This window comes from Tiliqua scincoides, chromosome 5, assembly GCF_035046505.1.
Source record: "Tiliqua scincoides isolate rTilSci1 chromosome 5, rTilSci1.hap2, whole genome shotgun sequence".
Lineage (NCBI taxonomy): Eukaryota > Metazoa > Chordata > Lepidosauria > Squamata > Scincidae > Tiliqua > Tiliqua scincoides.
This window is the reverse complement of record NC_089825.1, coordinates 125,312,620-125,335,894: the sequence shown is the minus strand read 5'-3', so window position 1 is coordinate 125,335,894 and position 23,275 is coordinate 125,312,620. Positions and strand designations below refer to the sequence as shown.

General features: G+C 44.6%; 1 protein-coding gene across 1 annotated transcript in view; it reads left to right on the top strand.

Moving 5' to 3' along the window:
* The first annotated feature begins 3,753 nt into the window (after positions 1 to 3,753).
* LOC136653509 (vomeronasal type-2 receptor 26-like) overlaps positions 3,754 to 23,275 on the top strand; it is a 33,657-nt gene continuing 14,135 nt past the window's right edge. Inside the window, exons 1-3 of the mRNA XM_066630402.1 lie at positions 3,754 to 3,850; positions 15,210 to 15,303; positions 20,299 to 20,590. Of these exons, the coding sequence (XP_066486499.1) occupies positions 3,754 to 3,850; positions 15,210 to 15,303; positions 20,299 to 20,590 (483 nt within the window). The remainder of the gene's footprint in view (positions 3,851 to 15,209; positions 15,304 to 20,298; positions 20,591 to 23,275) is intronic.

The following is a 23,275-nucleotide window of genomic DNA, read 5'->3' as shown; positions in this document are numbered from 1 at the left end:
GAGAGCAGCATCTGAAAAGGAAAAATATGCATGGGTGGGGTGGCCAACCCTCTCTTCCCAGCAGAGCGGTTGTGCCATTGCAAGCTATCCATGTCACAGGTGCCAGTATGGTCTGGCAGCACTAGTCGGTTTTCTGTGTGTGCCATGGAGTTTGCAAAGCCAAAGGGGCACAGGTGGGACGAGTAGGTCAGTGACAAGACTGGGGGTGGCAGGGCTCCACTGCCTGCTTTAGTGAGGCTGTACACTTCCTGGTGTCCTTGCTTGTCGGGTAGCAGCCTGCAGGGAGTAAGGAATAGGGAGACACAGAGCAGAGGCAGCAAGGCATTGACAACTGCAACGGCAGTCCCCCTGTCTTTCCCAACTTGGGGGCACAATCCTACGCTTGTCTACCTTGAGGTAGGTCCCACTGGATTCAAGGGGGAAGTGTGAATAGCTTTGCAGCTTGTACTGGGAGTTAGGCAGCACTGATGAGAGATGGGAGATTTGTTTCCAGGCAGGGACTTGGTGTCTGTGCAGGAGGGTGGTGCCACAGGGGCGTGCCTGGAGTGGTGCTTTAGGGGAGTTGTGATCATGGATGTCAGAGTTCACACCTGTCCTTCCTACATGACAGCAGTGGCCCTGTGGGGGGGGATGCCTGTGCAGCTAGAAATTCTGGTGAGTGTATGGAGTCGTCCCCCCCCAACTTACCTTTGTGGAGCTGATAGGATGGATTGCCTGCAAAGAGAGATCTGAGAAGACCGGTGTTAGCAAGCTGTCTCTGTGAGTACATGCCCTATGTTTTGTGCACGTTGATGGGTATTTGGTACCAAGTGTAGTTGTTGGTGCAGAGAGGGTGTTTGTGTGCCAAGTGCTCCCTTCCACCAAAGTCCCCCTTCAGGAGAGAGGGGTGTCATAGCCCCATGGGGCATGCATGCCCTGTATTCTGAGAGTGTGGCTGCCAGAGCTGGTGAGGTGGGTGTGGATTGTTTAGCTGATAGAGTTACTCTGTATCATTGAGTTTTGAAGTGTGGAGAGTGTTGTGCTTTTTGAGTGCTAGTAACATGTGCATGGTTCCCATGGAACTTCTCTGATTTACTGTGGCTGGCATAGATTTTTTTCAGGAATGGGAAAATCCAGGGCATTGCTACTCAAGTCAAGAAGAGTCTCTACCCCCTGTGACTCGACTTGAAAATGAGTCATAATGGAGGAACTTTCCGATTTGCTGAGTCACCCATTCATGACTCTAAAGGACACAAGTCGCCCCCTTTAAAAAGCCAGCCATGGAAAAAAACGAAGTTCCTGCTGGAATGTGTGTGTGTTGGAGTTCTCTTTACTCACTTCCCTGCTGCCCCAGCCTATTTGTAAACAGGGCAGGAGGGGGTGGCATGAACATAAGAACATAAGAACAGCCCCACTGGATCAGGCCATAGGCCCATCTAGTCCAGCTTCCTGTATCTCACAGAAGCCCACCAAATGCCCCAGGGAGCACACCAGATAACAAGAGACCTCATCCTGGTGCCCTCCCTTGCATCTGGTATTCTGACATAACCCATTTCTAAAATCAGGAGGTTGCGCATACACATCATAGCTTGTAACCCGTAATGGATTTTTCCTCCAGAAACTTGTCCAATCCCCTTTTAAAGGTGTCCAGGCTAGACGCCATCACCACATCCTGTGGCAAGGAGCTCCACAGACCAACCACACACTGAGTAAAGAAATATTGAGAGAAGAAACATGAACTGTGAGAGAGAGGGGACAGAAGTGGCAAGAGGGAGGAGGGTCACATGCAGCAGCTGGGAGGCTTACCAGGATGACCCAATGCTTGGGAGCTTTATTCAGAAGTAGTCCCATTTTAGCCAGTCACTCAATGAGGCTCCCTCCTCCCAAGTAACAATGGAGCCATGTGCTTGGCAAGCATGATCACTACAAACCACCTCCCCCCTAAGCTTCCCTGCCTCCTCCCCCTCCCTGGGCTTCTCCAGCCAATCATAAGGCAAGAACCCCCTTGGACTCCTCCTCCTGCACTACCTCAGCCAAAGAAAATATCAGAACGCCCATCCTTCATCCAATGATCATTGGTTTTTTCAGAGATGGACAAGAAGTTCCGGGGAAGTTCCAACCAGGGAAGTTGCAACAGCAGGGAAGTTCCAACCAGGATGCAGGGGATCAGCTAAAAGTGATCAAATGGTGAGAAATGGAAGCTTTTCCTTCCATGAGTAAGTAAACTTATTTTGCTGTTAGCCAAGAACCCCACTTCTTGTCTGTGGCCCTGGTTCAGGCTCTAGAGAACCATGGTGATATCCTCACCTTCATTTTATCTCTTTTCCTCCCACTCATTCACCAAACATGAAATTTGATTTGATTGCTGGATTTATTGAAAATTGCTAACATTTCTAGTAACTTTAGTGACATGCAAACAAGATTGCAATGTCTGCTTTGAAAATGGGGTAAAAAGTGCAAAAAAACTGGTACAAGAATGATTAGCTGAATTCAGACTTGATGGGAAGGGGGGGAGGAATCACTTTCATCAGTAGAGGATAATGAAAATTGTTGGATCTCATTCAGTTGACCAGTGAGCGACGGCGACGTTGGATCTTGCAGCCCCTTGTCCAAGCACTGTTATCTTGACCTTTGCAATTGTTTCTCCAGGCATCCCTACAGTCAGAAATAGATAAACGTAAATTTACAGGTCTCATTTAATGGTAATCTCATTCCTAGTTCTTGTTTTCTCTGGCACTGAATACAGCAGAGAAATTGGGAGGGGGGCAGTTTCATATCATCTGTGAGTTGCCCCACAAAGTTGACCCATTTTGGGATAGTGGGGGGCTTACGAGGAGAGCTGCAAATGCAGATCTTTCATTTAAGTGCTGCTTCCTCTGAGGATAGTTGCTCAGCAGTGTAGCTGCTGCACTGAAAGTCCCATTCATGATTCTGGTGCCCAGCAGGATTGCTGCTCCCACCCGTCCTCAAAGGAATACTCCTTACAGTTTTTAAAGCAGGATTAACTCTCCACTGCCACTCTGTTGAGCCTCCACATGCACCCCTAAAAGCTACATCCAATATTTTGGACCAGCTGAAGTTCTGAAAACTTTTCAGTGGTACCTCCAGGTAGATCTCTTTGGAATAATGACTGGAACAATAGTCTAATCTGGATATGGCTGAATCTTGATCCAGAGTCTCCAGATAAGATCACAGCTGACAAATCAGTCATAACAGATAAAAAGTGCTACTGACAACCACAGTCTTCTGGAAATAGGAACCTATCACTGGGTCCAAGACCATCTCCAGATGACTCTCTTTAGAGTCATCTAAAGAAAGGGAGCATAACCCCAGCATAATCAGAATGTGTGACAAATCTCCACCTGGATCAGTGGAGTGTTCAACCAGAAGCACCTTGTCATGTCTGGATTAAATCTCACTTTGTACAACATCATCCAGAACTGCTTCCAGAAATTCAGAATTTCCATACCTCTTTGCGAATGGTTGAAGTAAATGATAGGTAGAGTTTAGGTGTCATCTCCATAGTGGGCATCATAGCCCAAACCTCTGGATTAAATTTCTCGGCAATTTAACGATCAGATATACCCAGAAGTTAAGATGTCACCATGGACCTTGCCCAGGAAAGGTACATTTGATACTGGTCACTATCTTTATATACCAATGAACCAATAGCATAATTAAAGAGGATGTAGTGTGGCAAGCAACATTCCCTTTAATTGTTTGACTGTGCAGAACCCTGCAATGGCTGTATGGGGGTGGCTGTTACCATCCAGAATGCTCAGTGATGACATCATCACCAAGCTCTGGAGTGCCAAGAGGGAAAACATGGCCATGGAGTTGCAACTGGTGCACAGCAACCACGTTCAATCACGTAGGACTTCGATTACAGAAGACTGGTGATGAGCAGAACTTTACACTGGTTATACAGCAAAAGCTGAGTAAGCGTGACAATCTGTGTAATATTGTTCCGCTTCACTTCATCAGTACAAAAAGTGAGTGTTGAATATTCAGTCATGTCTTGGCATCCACGAGGATTCTGTTCCATTCCCAGAATGCTCACTGATGCAGAAAACTGCGTTAAATAAAAGCAGTTAAAACAAAAGAAAACAAAACATGAGTCAGGCAGTCAATTGGGGCTGTTGTTTTCAGCCTGCTCTGAGAGGCAAGTCCCCCTCACCTTACCCTGGCTTGCTGGAAAGTGGAATGCAAAAGTGATTAGGACCAGGGTGAAGGGAGGGGGTTGTTTTTCTCTGGACAAGTTGAAAATAGCAGTTCTAGTAGTGTGACTCCCTAGAACAGCGATTTTTAGAATGGGGATTGTAAAGGGATGTGTTTTTTTGCCCCCTTCTCCAGGGATCGGCAGAGTTCTTATCTGCAGTGGCTGTCAGTGTTGAGTCTAATCTGTGGATCAAATATCATTGTATAAATAGGTTGGACCTGTGTGCATGTCATATTGATGGAATCCATGTCTACCATAGGCAAAAAGGCAACAGATGACTTTCCAGGATAGCAACCTCTGTGCATTGTGTGCACAAATCCCTCCTAGTTCCAGGAGTTGTACAAATGGTGAGACTTTTCACAGAACATCCAGCAGGACTCTGGTGGAATCTACAGCATATTTCAAACATGAATGGGTTGGCGTGGCTAGTCTTTGAAGTTGTATCAGTTTTCTAGGGCACCTGAAATTTCTTCTTGTCAGTCATCTGAAAATTTGGGCTTGAGATTTATTCTCAGGCTACATTCCGACTGTGTCCTTCTACCTACACCCAGGCAGATACTATCAGAACTTTATGGCTACCAGCCACACAGATATAACAACATTACTCAGTATTCCTATACACATTTTTCCTGGCAGTAATCTCCATTGAACGCACTGGGACTTACTTCTGAATAGACATGCATGTGCTGAAAACAAGTAGACATACGTACTTGTGCTAAAAGTTCAAAAGCAATTGCATTTTAAAAGCTAGGAAATGGACAGACTCACCAGGCTTCCAACCCTCCTTCATAATGGATTATTTCCTTGAGACAGGCAATATCATCTCTGATATCATTATTCAAGAAATCTACAAGATGATATGAAAGAAAACAGGAAATTTGGGGGATTGTAGTATATTATCTTTCCCAAGCCCACCAGGCACTTTCTTCTCTACATCAATCAGTAGGAACATAAAAAGAGGTGCCATTAAAATGTGTTCATAATGTGGAATATCCCTCCCCACCCAGAGATCCAATTCAAAGTCTCGGTTTTAGGCTTTGACCCTAAATAGTATGGGACCAGAATATCTCTAGGACCAACTGCTTCCATATGAGCCTGTCAGATACTTGAAGTCATCTTCGGAAGCTGAATCAACAATTCAGCCAGATGAAGCACTGAAAGGAGGTGTGGAGAGAGAGAGAGAGAGAGAGAGAGAGAGAGAGAGAGAGCGATGTTAGGACAAGTAGCGGGAACTTAAAGAAAAACAACAATCATAACACCAAAAACTACATAAACTAAACTGGAATATGGATACATGAAACTTGGTTAAAATATTGCCTAGTACAAGTTACCTGAACACACATGGCAAAACATCAGAGTCGAAAGGGAAATAAAAATAGATTGATAGACTGTGTGTGTGTGTGTGTGTGTGTGCGCGCGCGCGCACGCATGCATGTGTGGGGTGGGGGTGGATGGGCAAGAGTAAGGAAAGGAAAGTGGGGTATGTGTTTGGGAAAGAGGGATTTATGGAAATTATGTCTGTTCCAGAAACCCATGGGAGATTAATTATGCACATGAAGTCATAAAAACTTGAGGAGGGGAAAAAATTCAAGGAGGATCTGCTGCCATCCCTGCTCCCCTCCCAAGCTTGAACCACCCCTTGGCCACCCCCCACTGCCTAGAAACACCCCCTCCTCACTCCCATTCCATTTTCTACATACCTCCCCAGGTGCACTTAATCCTGGTTGGTAGGCGTTGGCATTGGTGAAGGCCTGCCAGAGGCACTGGCCTCTGTGAGGTTGCAACGTGCTTTACAGCATGTTTGCGATTGTGCGTGGGCTAGTTTTGTGGGTGATAGGTGATAGCCAGAATAGGTTTGAACCCTCAGGATGCAAGCCTGTCCATGCTTACATGAGAATCAACTCCATTGACATTAATGAGACTTACTTCTGAGTAGACATGCCTAAGGGGGCTCTCAGTTTGTTAAAATACAGAAGACAACAAAAAGCAGTAGAGCAGTCACACTGAAACACATGAATAAAACCCAAGTGAAACTGGAGTTAAATAGTGAAAATTTCTAGTGGGAGGAGGAGTGGAAAAAAGAGTACATTTAAAGAAAAGCCTCAGATGAATACCTTGCCCCAGTATCCAGCGATTGATGCAGTGGTCATGCAAAATGAAGGATGGCCTTAACAGTGCCTCCTTGCCAGATTACAACAAAGACCTAGGTCTCGTGCCAAGTTTATTATGGCATTTCCGCATGTGAAGAGGACATTCTGATTGGTCTAGCACTGCATCGTTAGATTATAACCCCACTAATTCTGGGATTCCCTCTATTTTCCCCATTTCCTGCAGCATTCTCATAGAGGTTTGGGAGTCTGACCTAGATTTGGAGAATTCAAGTTCAAATCCCCGCTCAGCCATGAAACTACTGGGTGACCTTGGGCCAGTCACCACCTTTCAGCCTCACCTACTTCACAGGTTTGTTGTGAGGACAGAAGGAGGGAAGGAACTATATTCATCACGCTGAGTTCCGTGGAGGAAGGGCGGTATAAAAATGTGAAAAATAAGAAAATAAACTTGTAAAGATTTACACTGAGTTTGGAGATAGAGGACTCAAGTTTGCAGAAGGTATTCACTTTGATAACCTTCCAGCAACTCAAATGTGGCAACAGTGTCTCCTGCAGACAGGGAGAATCCTGAGATCAGAGCTCTTTGTTCTTCTATTTCCTAACTTTGCCTCACTAGCAGATATGGCAATACTGTGACATGCATGCCTGGTTCAGACAAAATGCAAATCAGAGCTCCAGCCACCTCTGGACTTTTTCAGCCTCCACAAGGCTTAGCTCAAGAGGAAAATTGTCAAAAAGTTTTTAAAAAACAAAAAACAATGTCCTTTTACAATCTGGTTTGGCCTCTAGGCCTGTCTGGACTTACCTCTGGAGAAAAGCCTGAACCCCTCCTTGAAAAATTATTATCCATCCTGGTTGGAGCATGACTTTAGCAAAGTCAGTCTTGTAATAGCATATTACTTACTGTCACAGCAGATATCACAAACCACATTTCCAGGTAAAAATAAGTTTAAACGTGGTGTCGTCTCTCCACAATATAAAACACCTGTGAGTTGAAAGATCCCATAGTGTGAGAAATCTCCAACATCTGTTTTGGCTCTAGAATTGAATTTGCTTGCATGGTATGCCAAACAGACCCCTGAGACAAAGAAAAGAAGAAATGGTCTACAGCGAAGGAAAGAAAATTGCATTTTCAAACTATACGCAATTCATAATTGCTAATTCAAAATGTTCTGAAATAGAAAAGGATTTTTAAACACTTCTAAAACATCAGTGTAGCCAAAGTATATTGAAGATCTGTGAAAATAACTCTGTTAAAATGAGTGGGATTGTCAGCATTCGTCTATTAGGGAGAAGGTCCCACAACAATATCCTGCCTTGCACCTATATCCTTCTGCGTGAATTAGTACTTAAGAGTAAACCTGCTCTGGATCCAGTGGCGTCATGAGGGTTTGTGTCACCCAGTCTGTGAGGCCAGCATGTGAGCCCTATGATGGATCTCCTCCCATACAGTGGGCCGGGCAAAACCCAGGTGGATGGGCATGGTGATGTACCATTGCCCCGCCCCCTCTGGTTTTTTGGCCATACCTTTAGATAGAATACAGATATTTCAAAGCAATTTGTTTCATTGCAGTCTGCTGTAAATTCTGCATCAAATGGTATATAACACGATGGTATTATTCCTACAAACCGATAATTTAGCGATTTTGGTCACTAGTGATGTCACCCTCTAAAGTATCACTTTACTAACATCTTATTGGTTCCATGCTGTGTCATAATAACATCTCATTGGCTGTTCAAATGAGACTGAACAGCCATGAGATGTTATTATGACACAGCATGTTCAGTCTCATTTATTCTGTTTGAATTAAGGAAATGTACTTTTTGTTACATAAGAGAGTTGCATTTTTGTTTTATGGTTTCTTGGCCATAACTTTTGATAGTAAGTAGATATTTCACTCCGTTTTTTTATGTTTTAATTGAATTTGGCTGTAATTCTGTTGTAAATTAGTACATATCACGTGGTATATTTAATTTGTATATATGGAGTGGTATATAGGGTGACCCAAAAGTAGGTGGACAGTAGGTGGAATAAATGTTATCATTTACTGTCCAACTACTTTTGGGTCACCTTGTATTTAATTGGTATACATTGAATGGTATATAACATGACCATAACAAAATATATATAATTGGTATACATCAAATGGTATATGATAGTATTATTCCTAGAAACCAAGATTTTAGCACATCACCCCCCCCCCCCCATTTGTGTCATCCAGAGCAGGCCGCACACCTTAGTGATGCCACTGCCTGGATCACACTACAAGGGCTGGATGGGAGTCTTACACTTCTTTATCACATCATCCTGTTAGTTTGGTCCTGGAAAGACCCTGGTTATATCTTTTAATGCTTTAACAGTGAGCTGTTTCCTGATGAAACTGTGAGCCAGAAGCCAACTCAGGCTGAACAGCTCAGCATTTTGTTTGAGCCAACAGTAAAATCACATGCATGTCTACTAAAAAGGAAGTCCCATTGTGTTTGCTCGGATTGCCCTCTTAGAAAGGTGAAGCTGGCACAAATGTGGTTACTAGAGTCAACAGGAAGATGACACTGATAATTATAATTGTTCTTGAACATCATGCCCCTGAAGTGATCCTTTTGATATCAGGAGACCAGGGCCTGGAGAACACAGTGGTCTGGTTTTGCATATTAGGCACCAGACATTGTTGATACTCTTAAAACGAAGCTGAAAACAGAACCGGTTGCATGTGCTGTAATTGATAAGCAAAAATACATAATACATAACATCCATGCTTTGCCTTGATTTTTCAGTTCATCACTGCGCTGGGAGAGATGGGCCCAGGCAGAAATCCAATAGGGGAAGCTTCCCCAATAACTTGCTGGAAATACCCTGTAGAGTGTCTGCCTGATGCCTTTCTACAATGCACTGTGCTTTCCCACAATGCCACCTATTCTAGTAAATGTTTAGGCATATCTTAGGGATTTTAATTGGAAACCCAATTCTAACCAGCACTGGTGCAGCAGGGTCAAGCAGACCATACTGTATCCTGTGGTGGTTAGGAGCAGGCTTGAGGGCTAGTCAAGGTAAGGGAACACTTGTCCCCTTACCCTGTGTAAAACCTCAGCCTGCACAATGGGGCTTCTAGGATCTGCGCTGGCTAAATAAGCAGCGCAGGTCTGAGAAACCTGTGTTGGGGAGAAAAGGCTCAGGAAGGGGGTGCAGAATGGGGTGTAAGCCTGCTTTGCTGATCCCACTCTCTACTGGGTCTGATTTGCCCCCTGTTCCACCCACCCAATCTAGAAAAGCCCCTTCCCCACCTCCATCCTGCCCCCCACACCTGCACCTCATGGAGCAGCACCTACTTGCTCCAGTGGCTGCAGGTCCATACCTGGTGCCAGCAGGACAGTGCAGCTTACTCCTGAGTCATCACAGATATGCTTTATGGCATGTTTGCAAAACTCTAGGCCAGGGGTGCCCAAACCCCGGCCCGGCAGCCACTTGCAGCCCTCGGGGGCTTTGAATCAGGCCCTCAGGGAGACCCCAGTCTCCAATGAGCCTCTGGCCCCCTGGAGACTTGCTGGAGCCCATGCTGGCCCAATGCAACTGCTCTCAGCATGAGGACAACTATTTGACCTCTCACTTGAGCTGTGGGACAAGGGCTCCCTCCACTACTTGCTGCTTCACGTCTGGGATGCAGCAGAAAGGAGAGGCTTGCCTTGCTTAGTGCAAGGCCTTTTATAGGCCTTGAGTTACTGCAAGACCTTCATTAATTCATATAAGTTCCATCTCTAAAACATTCATTTATGTAAATTTATTCAAATTTTAAATGTACGTTAATTCTTTTTTCCCCTGGCCCCCGACTCAGTGTCAGAGAGATTATATGGCCCTCCTGCCAAAATGTTTGGACACCCCTGCTCTAGGCTGATGCAGCAGTTGCTGCACTGGTGGAGTGCATGTTGCGCTCTAAGGCACTGTGGTGAGTGTGGCTGAGCACACAAGGAAAAACACTTAGACATCCACACATTCTGCCCCACAGGCACATAGTGCAGTCCATCAAGAACAACATGTCTCCTGCCAAATACCAGTTTAGGTTTGTGTCAGCATCAGCACCTTGCCACCTGCAGGGTGTGGGGACTGCAAAAGGACATTGTGTCTCCACAGCAGCTCTCTGAGGGAACAACACAACTTCTGTGACAAGATGTGCCACAGCTGATATTTTTGTTATTGATTGAATAAGTACTCTTATCATCAGACTGGCCCCACACAATAAAGAACTTGCATGCAGATCACTCAGGAATGTCCCAGCTTCTCCCCTTTTTTTCTGGGAACCTTTAATAATCCATAATTATTACCTCTCCATAATCACCCGAACCACTCCACTACATGAACAACTCCCATGCAATTGAGAAAGGTGCCCTGAGCTCTTGCAGAAAAATATGAGCGTATGCATGCTCGTAAGTGTACATATTCCTTATTATGTTGGTCCAGTTGAGTAATAACTATATCATCCACACCAGCCCCATTTAAAAAATAATAATCTTTATGTTCAGGAAAACCTGTCCCACCAGTCCTGTTTGCTGTTGTTTAGTGAGTATTAGGGTTAGGAGTGAGGAGAGGTAGTATTGGTCTAGAGTGAGAGGAAAGAGGAAGAAAAAGCAGTTGGAGTGACAGTTGAAAAATGAAAAGGGGGGGCGCAGAAGAAAGGGGGAAGGAAAGACTGAGGAGGAAAAAAGGCTGCTGGGATAAGAACATACTGAATCTGTTAGGCCAGGAGATGCGCTTTCTTGTTACTTTGGTTTCAACAAACTGCTTGCTCTTTATATACTTCTAATGATCCAAATAATGTTTAAAAAATTGCCCAAAGGGAATAAATGTGGTCCTGTACAAAGAAAGAAAGAAAGAAAGAAAGAAAGAAAGAAAGAAAGAAAGAAAGAAAGAAAGAAAGAAAGAAAGAAAGAAAGAAAGAAAGAAAGATGAAACTGCAGCTGGAATAAAAGACTCTGGCTGCAATCCTATCTTACCTGGGAGTAAGCCCCATTGACTATAGTGGGACATACTTCTGAGTAGACATGCATATGCTTCAGCTCTCAGATGATGGACTTTCCCTGCCTGCCTGGGCTGGTAATTGGGTTTCTCCAAACACTATAAAAAGCTTCCTGCCTGGAATGGATCCCTGGGAATCCTGGGAAGAAGAATCTTCTAGTCTCTAGTGCAGGGGTGTCCAAAGTTTTTGGCAGGAGGGCCACATCATCTCTCTTACACTGTGTCGGGGGCCGCGGAAAAAAAAGAATTAATTTACATTTAAAATTTGAATATATTTACATAAATATACATAAATAAATATATTAGAGATGTAACTTATATGAATGAATGGTCTTGCAATAGCTCAAGACCTATAAAAGGCCTTGCACAAAGCAAGGCTGGCCTTTCCTTTGCTGCTGCTACTGCATCACAGACATGAAACAGCAAGCAGTGGAGGGAGCCCTCATCCCACAGCTCATGCAAGAGGTCAAACATTCGGTCTCACGCTGATAGCAGTTGCGTTGGGCCAGTGTGGGCTCCAACAAATCTTTGGAGGGCCAGAGGCTCATTGGAGACTGAGGGCTCCCTGAGGGCCACACTGAGAGGCCTTGAGGGCTGCATGTGGCCCCAGGGCCGGGGTTTGGGCACCCCTGCTCTAGTGTATCCTCTTGGTTTGATGGGTGGCTTATTTTTTTGTTCTGGCTTGACTTCTAGCTCTGATTCTGGTTTGTTCCTGAGCCCTGGCTTGCTTTCCAATCCTACCCTCTATAACTGCTTCATCAGGCCCAAACCTGACAGCAACCTTTATTAAATGACAACCTAATCCTATCCACACTTTCCTGGGAGTGAGCCCCATTGACTCTAATGGAACTTACACCTGAGTAGACATGCATAGGATTGGGGCTCTGAGTGATTTAAAATGGGAATGTTAACATCTCATAACTTAAAAAGATATGCAGTAATATGCAGTAATCTGTAAGTAATAAACTTTTAGCAAACCAGGACCCACTTTTTAGAATGAGAATCTGTCAGGATCCACCGGAAGTGATGTCATGACCAGAAGTGACATCAGTGAGCAGGAAAGTTTTTAACAATCCTAGGCTGCACTTACCCAGAAGTAAGTCCCATTTGCTATCTTTGTTAAAAGCATACACATAGTAGCCTGTTGAAAATGCAGATCTGTGGCATTTCCCCAATGCAGTCGCATACATGGTAGCATCAAGTCTAATTTATTAAAAATAAAATTTTGAAATTAATGGGGACCACCTGAAATTGACTTGTGACCCACCTACTGCGTCCTGACCCACAGTTTGAGTAACACTGAAGCAGTGAATTTTGTAGGAGAGGGGCAGAGAAAAGTTTGGAAACAGCTCTCAAGGCATCTATCTGGTGCAGAGCAAGATTTTAAAACTTATAACTCAGCCATTCTTTATGAATGGTAGAACCTTAAAAAAAAAAGATTTCTCTAAAATACACAGGTATTCCTATGACTATATAGATAAACTTTAAAGAATCTTGAATTTTAAAAAAGGGTTTAAAATTTAAGCTTAAATTTAATTTTTTAAATAGTTCTTCTGTTTTCTCTTAACCTTCTGAAAAAAGAAAATGGCACATTAGTTTGATGGAGAAAGTGGGAGAGGTAGAAGAAACTTACAGTCTTCTAAGAAGTAGCTATGGTATCCATCCATCCCTTGCTGATACAAAAGTCTAGCCACTCTACATTTCTTAAACACTTTGGTTTCGTTCAGCACAATGAGCAGGGAGAGAAGGAAGAGTTTCAACATTTTCATTGCAGCTGGTCTCTTCAAGTTGCTATAATGTTATGTCCAGTGCTAATTTTGTGCCTTTGGTAGCCTATAAGTAGGGCAGCTGATTTCTGCAGGTAGCTAAGAGAGGATCATGTGCAGGAGCATGTGTGTGTGTGTGGGGGGGAACTATAGAAATGTCACAAGTGTGGGTGAAGTGATCATTTGATAGGCTTGTGCTGAAGTGCCTCTAGAGCTAAAATTGAATCTAAGACTAGTCCTCCATTTTGAACCATGAATACTTTGATTTTCATACATGAAAACCATCTATCCAACCCACATGAACTATGGCAAGGAATGGTTCATGTGCCACCACCTCTCCAAATCTGGAGCAGGTTGTTAAGAAATGGCCAAAATACAGGTGTTTGAAAACTGTTTCCTTCAAAAAAAGTTTAGAAGGGATTGGTGATATGCTTTGGTATTGTTTCTTTGAAAACAATCCATTCTATATTTCTTGAGTTAGTCACTTTAGAAAAAAAACATTTTTTATAGAAATATAATAATGAACTCCCAGCAGAGGTCACAGTGCATTTCAGAACCATGTCACAATCTAATTATGCCCCTTCTCATCGAGGCACTGACAGATTGATTGTATATTCATTCCCCTCTCTGGAGGGATGTTAAGCCTTAACCACTGGGGTACAATTCCCATGTTTGGCAGCAGACAAGCAGCCAGGCTGGATTTAGATGAGCCTGAAAGAGTAAAGCTAAATGAACCCAATCTATATATTTTGAGTTTAAACACAGAGATAAATAAAATAACAAAAGTTGGACCTCCTGAAGCTTGAAAGTTGAAGCCCTGCTCTGCCATTCAGAGCCTTGCAGATCGACACACGACTCCCTTACTCTGTGCTGGCGAAATAGAACTCCCTTGCTCTGCGCTGGTGTGCTCAGGATGCCATGGCAGCCCCCATGTACCAGGCAGCTCAGGATTGGGCTGTAAGCCTCTAGGCCTAGTAGAAGGCCAGGTTTTATCCCAGCTTCCCCATGTCCAGGAAAGTGGGCACCCATACTCGCAGCTTAACACCACCCAAAGTAACTGACAAAGTCCAATGCCTCCCCTCTCCGCCAATGGACACTTTTCAAAAGGTGTAAATTGGCTCTTCCAAGCCAATAGGAAGATTCAGCCCTCCAAAGGTTCCAAAGGCTTATACAACTGTCAAGCCACTCACTCTCTCCAGGCAGAATAGCAAAGCTTGTTGCCATGACTCTCGGCCTGTCAAGGGATCATCCCCTGGCCTGCAGGTAATTTGCAGGCTGGATAGTATCAGGCCCTGAAGCCTTGGCCTGACTGCGCACAGCATCATGGGAAGAGATGATGCAACATCTGGTGATGCATACCAGGTGACTGTCACCAGGAATGTCACCCCATGTGCCATCAGAGTGACTAAGCACTTTCTAGTTCACTCTGATTGGCTGTGGCTAGTATATACTCCAGCCAGGGCAAGCTGGGTTATGGGAGATGCAGAGTGGAGTTTGTGCCAAAGGCTACGTCAGTGTGATCCGTGAATTGTGTGCTATCTGGACTGTTGCTGTATATATTGTACATAGTAAAGAGACGTTTGGTGGAGGACTTCTGCCGTGTGTCGTCTTTGTTCCTGGGAGTGCCTACGCTCTGACCGTGAGAGATAGGTAGAGAGTGCAGCCGGACGGCTGCTTGCTGCGGAAACTATACCTGCATCGTAACACGGCCAGCCGTACCCAGTGCCCCAGATGTACCCTGAGCCAGCCGTACCCAGTGCCTTATTGCCCCATACTCAGAGCCCCAGCAGTGCCCCACTCTGCAGACTGCCACAGCAGGAAATAAGATGTAAAAACAAAGTTTTTGAGTGGGCCTAGCTTTTCTTTCACAGACCCCTGCCAGTGGCCTGAGACTTGTGGCTGCTGGCTGGAGGCTTTAATCTTAAATCTTGACTGGTGGACACACCTGTACTACTATTATTCTCCAGCATACATTTTTCTCTAACTATAAAAATCCTTCCATTATCTTGAAGATTCCACCTTTTTCAAAGGTGTTGCTGTTCTTGTATTCCTTGCACAGAAGGAGAGAAGCTTACTACACTCTGCCTCTTCTCCACTTCTCCTCTCCCCTGTGCAACATATTCCAGGATATGGTATGGTGAAATCTGAGGCATGCTGCACCCTCCACTGGCAAATGGAGGTGCACCTTCTCATCCTTCATGTAGGAGTTGCCTTTGAAAGGTGAGTTTGGTGGCAGTGAACTGGGCAGATGGAGGGAACAAGCAGGTTCCGCCATTCTGCCCATCCCACTCACTCCCTTCAATCTCCTGCCCCATCTGTTCTCCTTCATTCCTTGTAATATCTCATCTCAATCCCACCCCCATGTTCCTGGGAAATTCACCCAGAGGGCTCAGTTTGATTCAGGGCTCCAACAAACAGAAGGGGATAATCTGACCGTGTGTCAGAAAATGTTGATAAGGAATGGCTGCCAGACCACTTTTAGAGTTTTCCTCTGAATCAGATCCCTTTGCTCTGATTTTGCCACCCAAAGTATTTTACATCATGTCTTCAGATTACGTAAACCATTGAAGAATACTGTGGAAGCCTGCCTTTCCTCAAGAAAATCCATTGCTCATTCAAGTTATGAGGCTTTAGAATTCTCATTTTTAGAGTCCAATCCTATCCCCTGCCATGCTATAAAATGCAGCCCATGCCAAAAAGGCACACACTGCATGGGGGGGGGGGGAAGGGGGAGGAGGGACTGAGAAGGCAAAGAGGATTTTTACTTACCTCTGTGTAACCCTTTGGGCCACCCATTTTAAGAACATAAGAACAGCCCCACTGGATCAGGCCATAGGCCCATCTAGTCCAGCTTCCTGTATCTCACAGCGGCCCACCAAATGCCCCAGGGAGCACACCAGATAACAAGAGACCTCATCCTGGTGCCCTCCCTTGCATCTGGCATTCTGACATAACCCATCTCTAAAATCAGGAGGTTGTGCATACACATCATAGCTTGTACCCCATAATGGATTTTTCCTCCAGAAACCTGTCCAATCCCCTTTTAAAGGCATCTAGGCTAGACGCCAGCACCACATCCTGTGGCAAGGAGTTCCACAGACCGACCACACGCTGAGTAAAGAAATATTTTCTTTTGTCTGTCCTAACCCGCCCAACACTCAATTTTAGTGGATGTCCCCTGGTTCTGGTATTATGTGAGAGTGTAAAGAGCATCTCCCTATCCACTCTGTCCATCCCCTGCATAATTTTGTATGTCTCAATCACGTCCCCCCTCAGGCGTCTCTTTTCTAGGCTGAAGAGGCCCAAACGCCGTAGCCTTTCCTCATAAGGAAGGTGCCCCAGCCCCGTAATCATCTTAGTCGCTCTCTTTTGCACCTTTTCCATTTCCATTATGCCTTTTTTGAGATTTTGGTGGTGTATCTCAGAGGAGGGAGAAGGGTTGGAGATGTTTTCAAAAATGGGGATAAGTTCTGACATATGCAACTACCACCAGATCCATACCGTCCCTTACTGCCCATGGCTTGCCCCCCGATGCTGACTTGCTGGTACTGGGGATCTGGGGGTGGGAACCGCTCACCATTTCTGTCAGCAGCTCCATTGCACACTGAGGAGTGTAACATTTTATAATGCCAAAAGTTCGGCTGCTCTGCTAGAACATGAGTCCTGGCAGTGCAGCCCAATGACAAGATTGGGCTACAGATGACTCATAGTGCAATCCTATGCATGCCTACTCAGATGTATTCCCCATTGAGTTTAATGGGACTTACTCCTATGGAAATGTGTATTGCAGCCTTGTGGCCTCACATGGAGTTGTGATAGTGGATACCAGGAAGAGATGAGTGTGCTCTGAGAGCAGGAAGAAGCTGGTTAGCAGTGGCAGCAGCTCCACCAATTTTCTATCCCCCTTCCTGGTCCCATTTGGACTTGAGCCACAATCACTGGTGCAGGTCTGAGTAGACCCACTGGGGCAGCAGAGGTTTACCCCGAGTCAAGGGAACAGATGACCCCTTCTGTTCATGTTTCCTTACCTACAGGGGACCTCCACGATTGCTCCTCCCATGGAATGCAGTGTGTACTCTGGTGGTGTGGCTGCATCAGGTGTGTGCATATGGCCCAAAAATCAAGGAGTTCACTTTACTTACTTTATCATTCTTGTCTTTCCCCTTGTCTGTCTGTGCTACTTAAATAAGTAGCAGGTATTCTCATTTTCCCTGATAAGAATGCCTTCATCATACTGCACAAGCTCTGCCATGAGGGGGCTGGAGCATGGTCCTTCCTCATGAGAGGGAGGGTGATTGATTGATTCTATTTCTAAGGATTCATGGAATATGCTATGGAGCTACAAGTCTCAGAGAAAACCTAAAGGTCACAAAAGTCTATTGAGGGGTAAATAAAAATATTTTTCACTCATCCCTTGTTGGCCGGTGGTTGCCAGTTGCCCCCCTCCATCATAGCATGCAGGGTGCGTTCTGTTGGCATGGCTGTATGCTGCAGCATAGCAGGGGTTAGGACTGGGGTCACTTAATCAAACTGAGCAGCTGAGTGGGAAACTGGAGTCACACCCATTGTGAATGCATGTATGTATGCATGCATGCATGTGTGTATGTATGTGCAAGGTTTATACCCCACTTTCATGAAATTTCCAAAGCAGCTTGCACAAAAAAGTGAAGAATAAAATAATAGCAAATTGTCTAAAAAAAATAAAATTACTGTATCAGTTGTCACCCGCGTTCTATGATCCCAAGAGATTTAATTGAACCCTGTCACTGCTGTGATGGAGGCTAGATATGGGCTATGATGGGATGAATAGGTATGTTTTCTCTAGTTGAGCAGAGACTTGATAGCTATGGGAAAAGTAATTTTCTGCTCTGTAATTATCAAAATCACTGTGATTGAACTTTGCTTCTTGTGGAAGCCCCATGGCTAGCCAGGGACCACTTAGTAAATGAACAACAGGAAGAGCTCAACAGCTTCGGTAATGTAACATAATTTATAAAGTGCTCCTTCCAGAGCACCCTGTGTCATAGAGGTAGGAGAGGTTGAGCCAGGCAGGGCTATGTGAAATGAATCTTTGATTTCTCATGCCGTAGAACAAAACCTATTTACATATTTATTTGAGTATTTGTAAGCATTTAAAAGATGAATTCTCAGGGTACATCTCTGTAACGTGAGATTGGTAAAGGCTTCTAGAGAGGTGGCTTTCTGTCACTTCCAAAGAGATAGATCCTGCTTGCAATTATACAGGTGGGTGTTTAGGTGAACATGCAGGTATTCAGCTGGGATTGGGGTCAGTATTTTCCAGCATTTAGACTGGTTTTGGTGCTGCTCCTCCTTCTCCTCCTGCTTCCACCTACGTTCAGCAATAGTTGGAACTCCACTTATGGTTGGCCGCCCAAAGCTACAACTAATTCCCCCAGTTTTCAAGATGAAATTATCATTGGGGGATTTGTATCCGCTTTCCTTGCTGAAATGTCTTTGTTTGACTTTATGTCAGAACCAGAATCCTCCCCAAAGGCATGGTGAGTTACGCTATTCTTTCCCCAAAAGTCTAAATTGGGTGCTTAGATCTAGTTTCAAAATGCCTGAGCTAAACCATTCCAGACTGAGAGCTACTTCAAGCATGAATGCTTATTATTTAGTAATTGCAACATCCGGTGATGATATGCATGTGTGAATAAGCTACGGGAAATCTAACAGAACAGATAAGACATTGTCACTCATAACATTTACAGCAATCAAATGAAGGGAAATCTAGTGTTTGAAATGCGTGTGGAAAGCAACACTCATTCTTTAGTACTCTATGTTAGGGGTGCCCAAACCCCAGCCCTGGGGCCACTTGCGGCCCTCGAGGCCTCTCAATGTGGCCCTCAGGGAGCTCCCAGTCTCCAATAAGCCTCTGGTCCTCAGGTGATTTGTTGGAGCCCACACTGGCCCGATGCAATTGCTCTCAGCGTGAGGGCAACTGTTTGACCTCTTGTGTGAGCTGTGGGATGAGGGCTCCCTCCACTGCTTGCTGTTTCACATCTGTGATGCAGTAGCGGCAGAAAAGAACAGGCCAGTCTTGCTTTGTGTAAGGCCTTTTATAGGCCTTGAGCTATTGCAAGACCTTCATTCATTCATATAAGTTCATCTTTAATATATTCATTTATGTAAACGTATGTAAATTTATTGAAATTTGAAATGTAAATTAATTCTTCCCCCCCCCCCGGCCCCCAACACAGTGTCAGATAGACGATGTGGCCCTCCTGCCAAAAACTTTGGACGCCCCTGCTCTATGTTAGGAACCTCACTGTAGCAAGTAAAACATTCTGAATATCTTCAGCCAGTAGCTACCAGGTCAAAAATGGTGTTTTCAAACCTCAGTTTCCTAAAAAGGCCACCCTTTTAAGGTATATTTGTAGGCAAAATAAGAGGGGATATGTAGCCACCCCCCCCAGAGGAAACTGCATGTTCATAGTATGCCATAACTCTGAATTGAACAGGAATGACTACTTAACACATAAGAATGCAAATATTACACTTGTAATTGATGATACATTTCTTGCCCAAACATCATGGACCATGATCTTGTGCTGTTTGCTGTGTCTCCCACAGAATTCCTATATAACCTCCTCTCTGCCTCAAAGCATCCACTAAGCTGTGAGGGCTCCTGTGCCAGTTGAGCCTCACTATAGCCAGGCAATTCACAGCAAGCAAGTCTTTCCTGTGTTCACCCACAAATGCCTGGATCCTTGCCCTTTTCAAGTTCTTCATGCACAGTTCTGTTCCAACTTCTCCTGAGAGTAGCCCATCATGCAGGTCTTTGACATGGAAATCAGATGCCAAACAACCATTTCTTCTCCCTCTGAAGAAATTGTTTTCTGCATTACTAAATGTTTCTAGTTACTATTTCATACAGTCCTTGTATTGCCGGGATGGAGACTGAACCAGGTCAAATAATATTATTTGCACCAAATCAATACAGTGACTGCCCTTTAGAGTGACTACAGAATTGGCAAATGTTTACTTGGAGATGTTTTCTTCCACAATAGTATTTTTACATGTGTGAAAGTGGCCCAAGTTGAAATTGTGGGACTGAAATTGTGGGTTTACAAGCCAAACCCAGACTGGTCAGGGCACTGCCCAAATCACAAGGACAGCAGCTAGAGTTTTATGGAAATAAAGTGCATTAATTTCTTTGATCTGAGGATGTAAGACATTACAATCTCATTGCAGGTTAAAGCCTAAAAACTACCAGCATGTCCTTGCTTTTGTCTTTGCCATTCATGAGATCAACAAGGATGCCAAGCTATTACCCAACATCACACTGAAATCCAAGATCTATGACAGTTCTTTTAATCCAATGCTAACCTATTGGAGCATTCTGAATCTTCTTTTCACAGGACAGCGATATCCCTTCAATTACTTCTGTGACAAGAGGAAGAAGTTCATGGGTGTCATTGGGGATCTCACATCTCAGAATTCCATTCAAATTGCCAACATTTTGAATACCTATAAGACTGCACAGGTATGTGTCTTTGTACAACCCTCAAATAGACCTAGGAAAGTTGTCCCCCCACATCCTACCTCCCCCTCCCCATCAGAATATTTTATTCCAGCTGGACTTCTCAGATTTCTTGCTTAGAATCCACCCTTAGTCTGAGCCTTGAGTATAGTAGGAGTAAATACTCAAAAACAGTTTGGACTCCAATATGATCTTTCTGGAAGATCAAATTCCACGAAGAAAGAACTCTTGTTCAAGTGCAAGGGGATGCTGTCTTCAATTGTTAATAATGTATGGTTTCCTATCAGGTCAGTTATGGCTCTTTAGACCCTGTGCTGAATGATAAAGCTCGGTTTCCTTCTTTCTACCGGATGGTTCCAAATGAAAACCCTCAGAACTCTGGGCTTGCTCAGTTGCTAAAGCATTTTGGATGGAACTGGATTGGCCTCCTTGTGTCAGATGATGACAGTGGAGAAAAATTCCTTCATGCTCTGAAACCAAAGCTCCTCCAGAACAATATTTGTCTTGCTTGGACACGGTCAGTTCCAGGACTGAGGAGTTACTCAATTGAGAGCTTAACCGAATATCTTGGAATGATAACCTTCATACCTGAGTTGAACAAACTAAATGTCATCATTGTCTACGGGGATGCGCAGTCTATGACAGGCTTAGAACTTGTTTTAAAACTTTATGAATTTCATCACATGTCTCCTCTGGAGAAGGTTTGGGTCATAACTGCTCAGTGGGATTTCACAGCACTTTTCCATAAGGAAAAATTAACAGCAAAATCCCTAAATGGCACCTTATCCTTTGCCCTCCATGGAAATGTGGTTCCGGGGTTTCAGGAATTCCTTGAGGCCATAAATCCATATCAGTCTGAGATTTATTTCCTCCATACTTTCTGGTGCAGCGCATTTTACTGTTCACTCCCAAAATATGGCTTGTTTTTGGCGAGGACTGAAACCTGCACTGGGAAGGAGAAGCTGGAAAGCCTCCCTGGAATTGTGTTTGAAATGCAAATGTCTGGACAGAGCTACAGTATCTACAATTCTGCTTATGCTGTAGCCCATGCTTTGCATGCCCTGCACTTATGGCAAGCCAAACAAAAAGCTGTGGTAGATAGAGACAGGTGGAACCTGCTGAATATTCAGCCATGGCAGGTAAGATATGACTGAAAATAACAACTGCTAGTATTCAGGCTCCTTGTTCAAGTGCTGTAGGCTTGTGGAGGACCATCTGGAAAGTAATCCCCAAAGATCATATATCCTTCAGATTGCCAAAGCCTTCCATTTGAGTTTTGACTTCATGTTTGCTTGTTAGTATTTGTCCTCCAAGCTGCTTCCTCTTTGTATTTGCTTGCTAGCACTTGCTCCAAAATTGTTGCTGCTTTGCATTGACTGCCAATGCTTTGAAGTCTTCCCTCTAAGTCAATTAGTGCCCCAGAATGCCTTGCACAGAGCAAAAGTAAGTATCGGGTTTGGTATAAACCCATGGTTTTGGGTGTTATATAGTGGGTCCATGCGAATAAAGGAAGGCATAGTGATAACAGCTCAATACATTTATTCCATCTTCAGAACAGAACCTAGCTAAATACAAGGCAAACCCCTGACTTTTTAAAGCCTTTAACTCCGCCCAGACTCCCCGTGATTGGTGCAATTGAAACCTTAACTAGAGGGCCAATTGGATGGTAGGATTTCGATCCATCACCCGATTGGCCAGCCATAAGTCTGGGCCCATCAGTTATGCAGGATTTTGATCCTGCATAACTTACATACATAACACCTGGTATCCAGGATAGCAGTAGGAGCAGATATGGGGCATAGGGTGGGGCGGGGCTGATGATTGCATTTCCTTTTGATGTGTCTTTTTTCCCTTTGGCTGGTATTTGTTTTTGTTCAAAGCTGCTCAAATATTTGTCCAGTCCCTGTGTGATGTGTGATGAATGCCCTGATTCTCTTGCCCCCATTTTGCCTCCTTTTCTGTATGTTAGGACAGTTTACTACCCAGGAGCTCTTGTGTAGTTTCAGCAGTCTTAGAGTGACTAGAAAATCCTTCTGTAGTATTCTTGTTCTTTGTTTGAAACTCCATTATTACCCGCCCAGCTCTGCTCCAGCTCTGCTCCAGCTCTGCTCCCAGATACAGATAGCAGCTGACACGGGCAACATCAAGGGGATGTATGACGGTATCAAGCAGGCCCTAGGTCCAACACAGAAGAAAATTGCCCCTCTGAAGTCTGCCACAGGCGAGGTCATCCAGGATCGGACCTGGATGGAACGCTGGGTGCAGCACTATTCTGAGCTATACTCCAGAGAAAATGTAGTCACCGAAGAAGCGCTGAACAACATTGAGTGCCTGCCTGTGCTGGAGGAGCTTGACAGTGAACCAACCCTAGAAGAACTTCACGTGGCCCTGGACTCTCTTGCCTTTGGCAAGGTACCTGGAAAAGACAGCATCCCTGCTGAAGTCCTAAAGTGCTGCAAAGAGATCATCGTCACTGAGCTGCATGAAATCCTCTGTCTCTGCTGGAGAGAGGGTGGAGTACCTCAAGACATGAGGGATGCAAACATCATCACACTGTACAAGAACAAAGGCGACAGGGGTGACTGCAACAACTACCTTCCGCAAGGACATGAAGGGCACTGTTGTCTTCGATGGCTCCACATTAGACCCCTTTGACATCCGAAGCGGCGTGAAGCAGGGCTGTGTTCT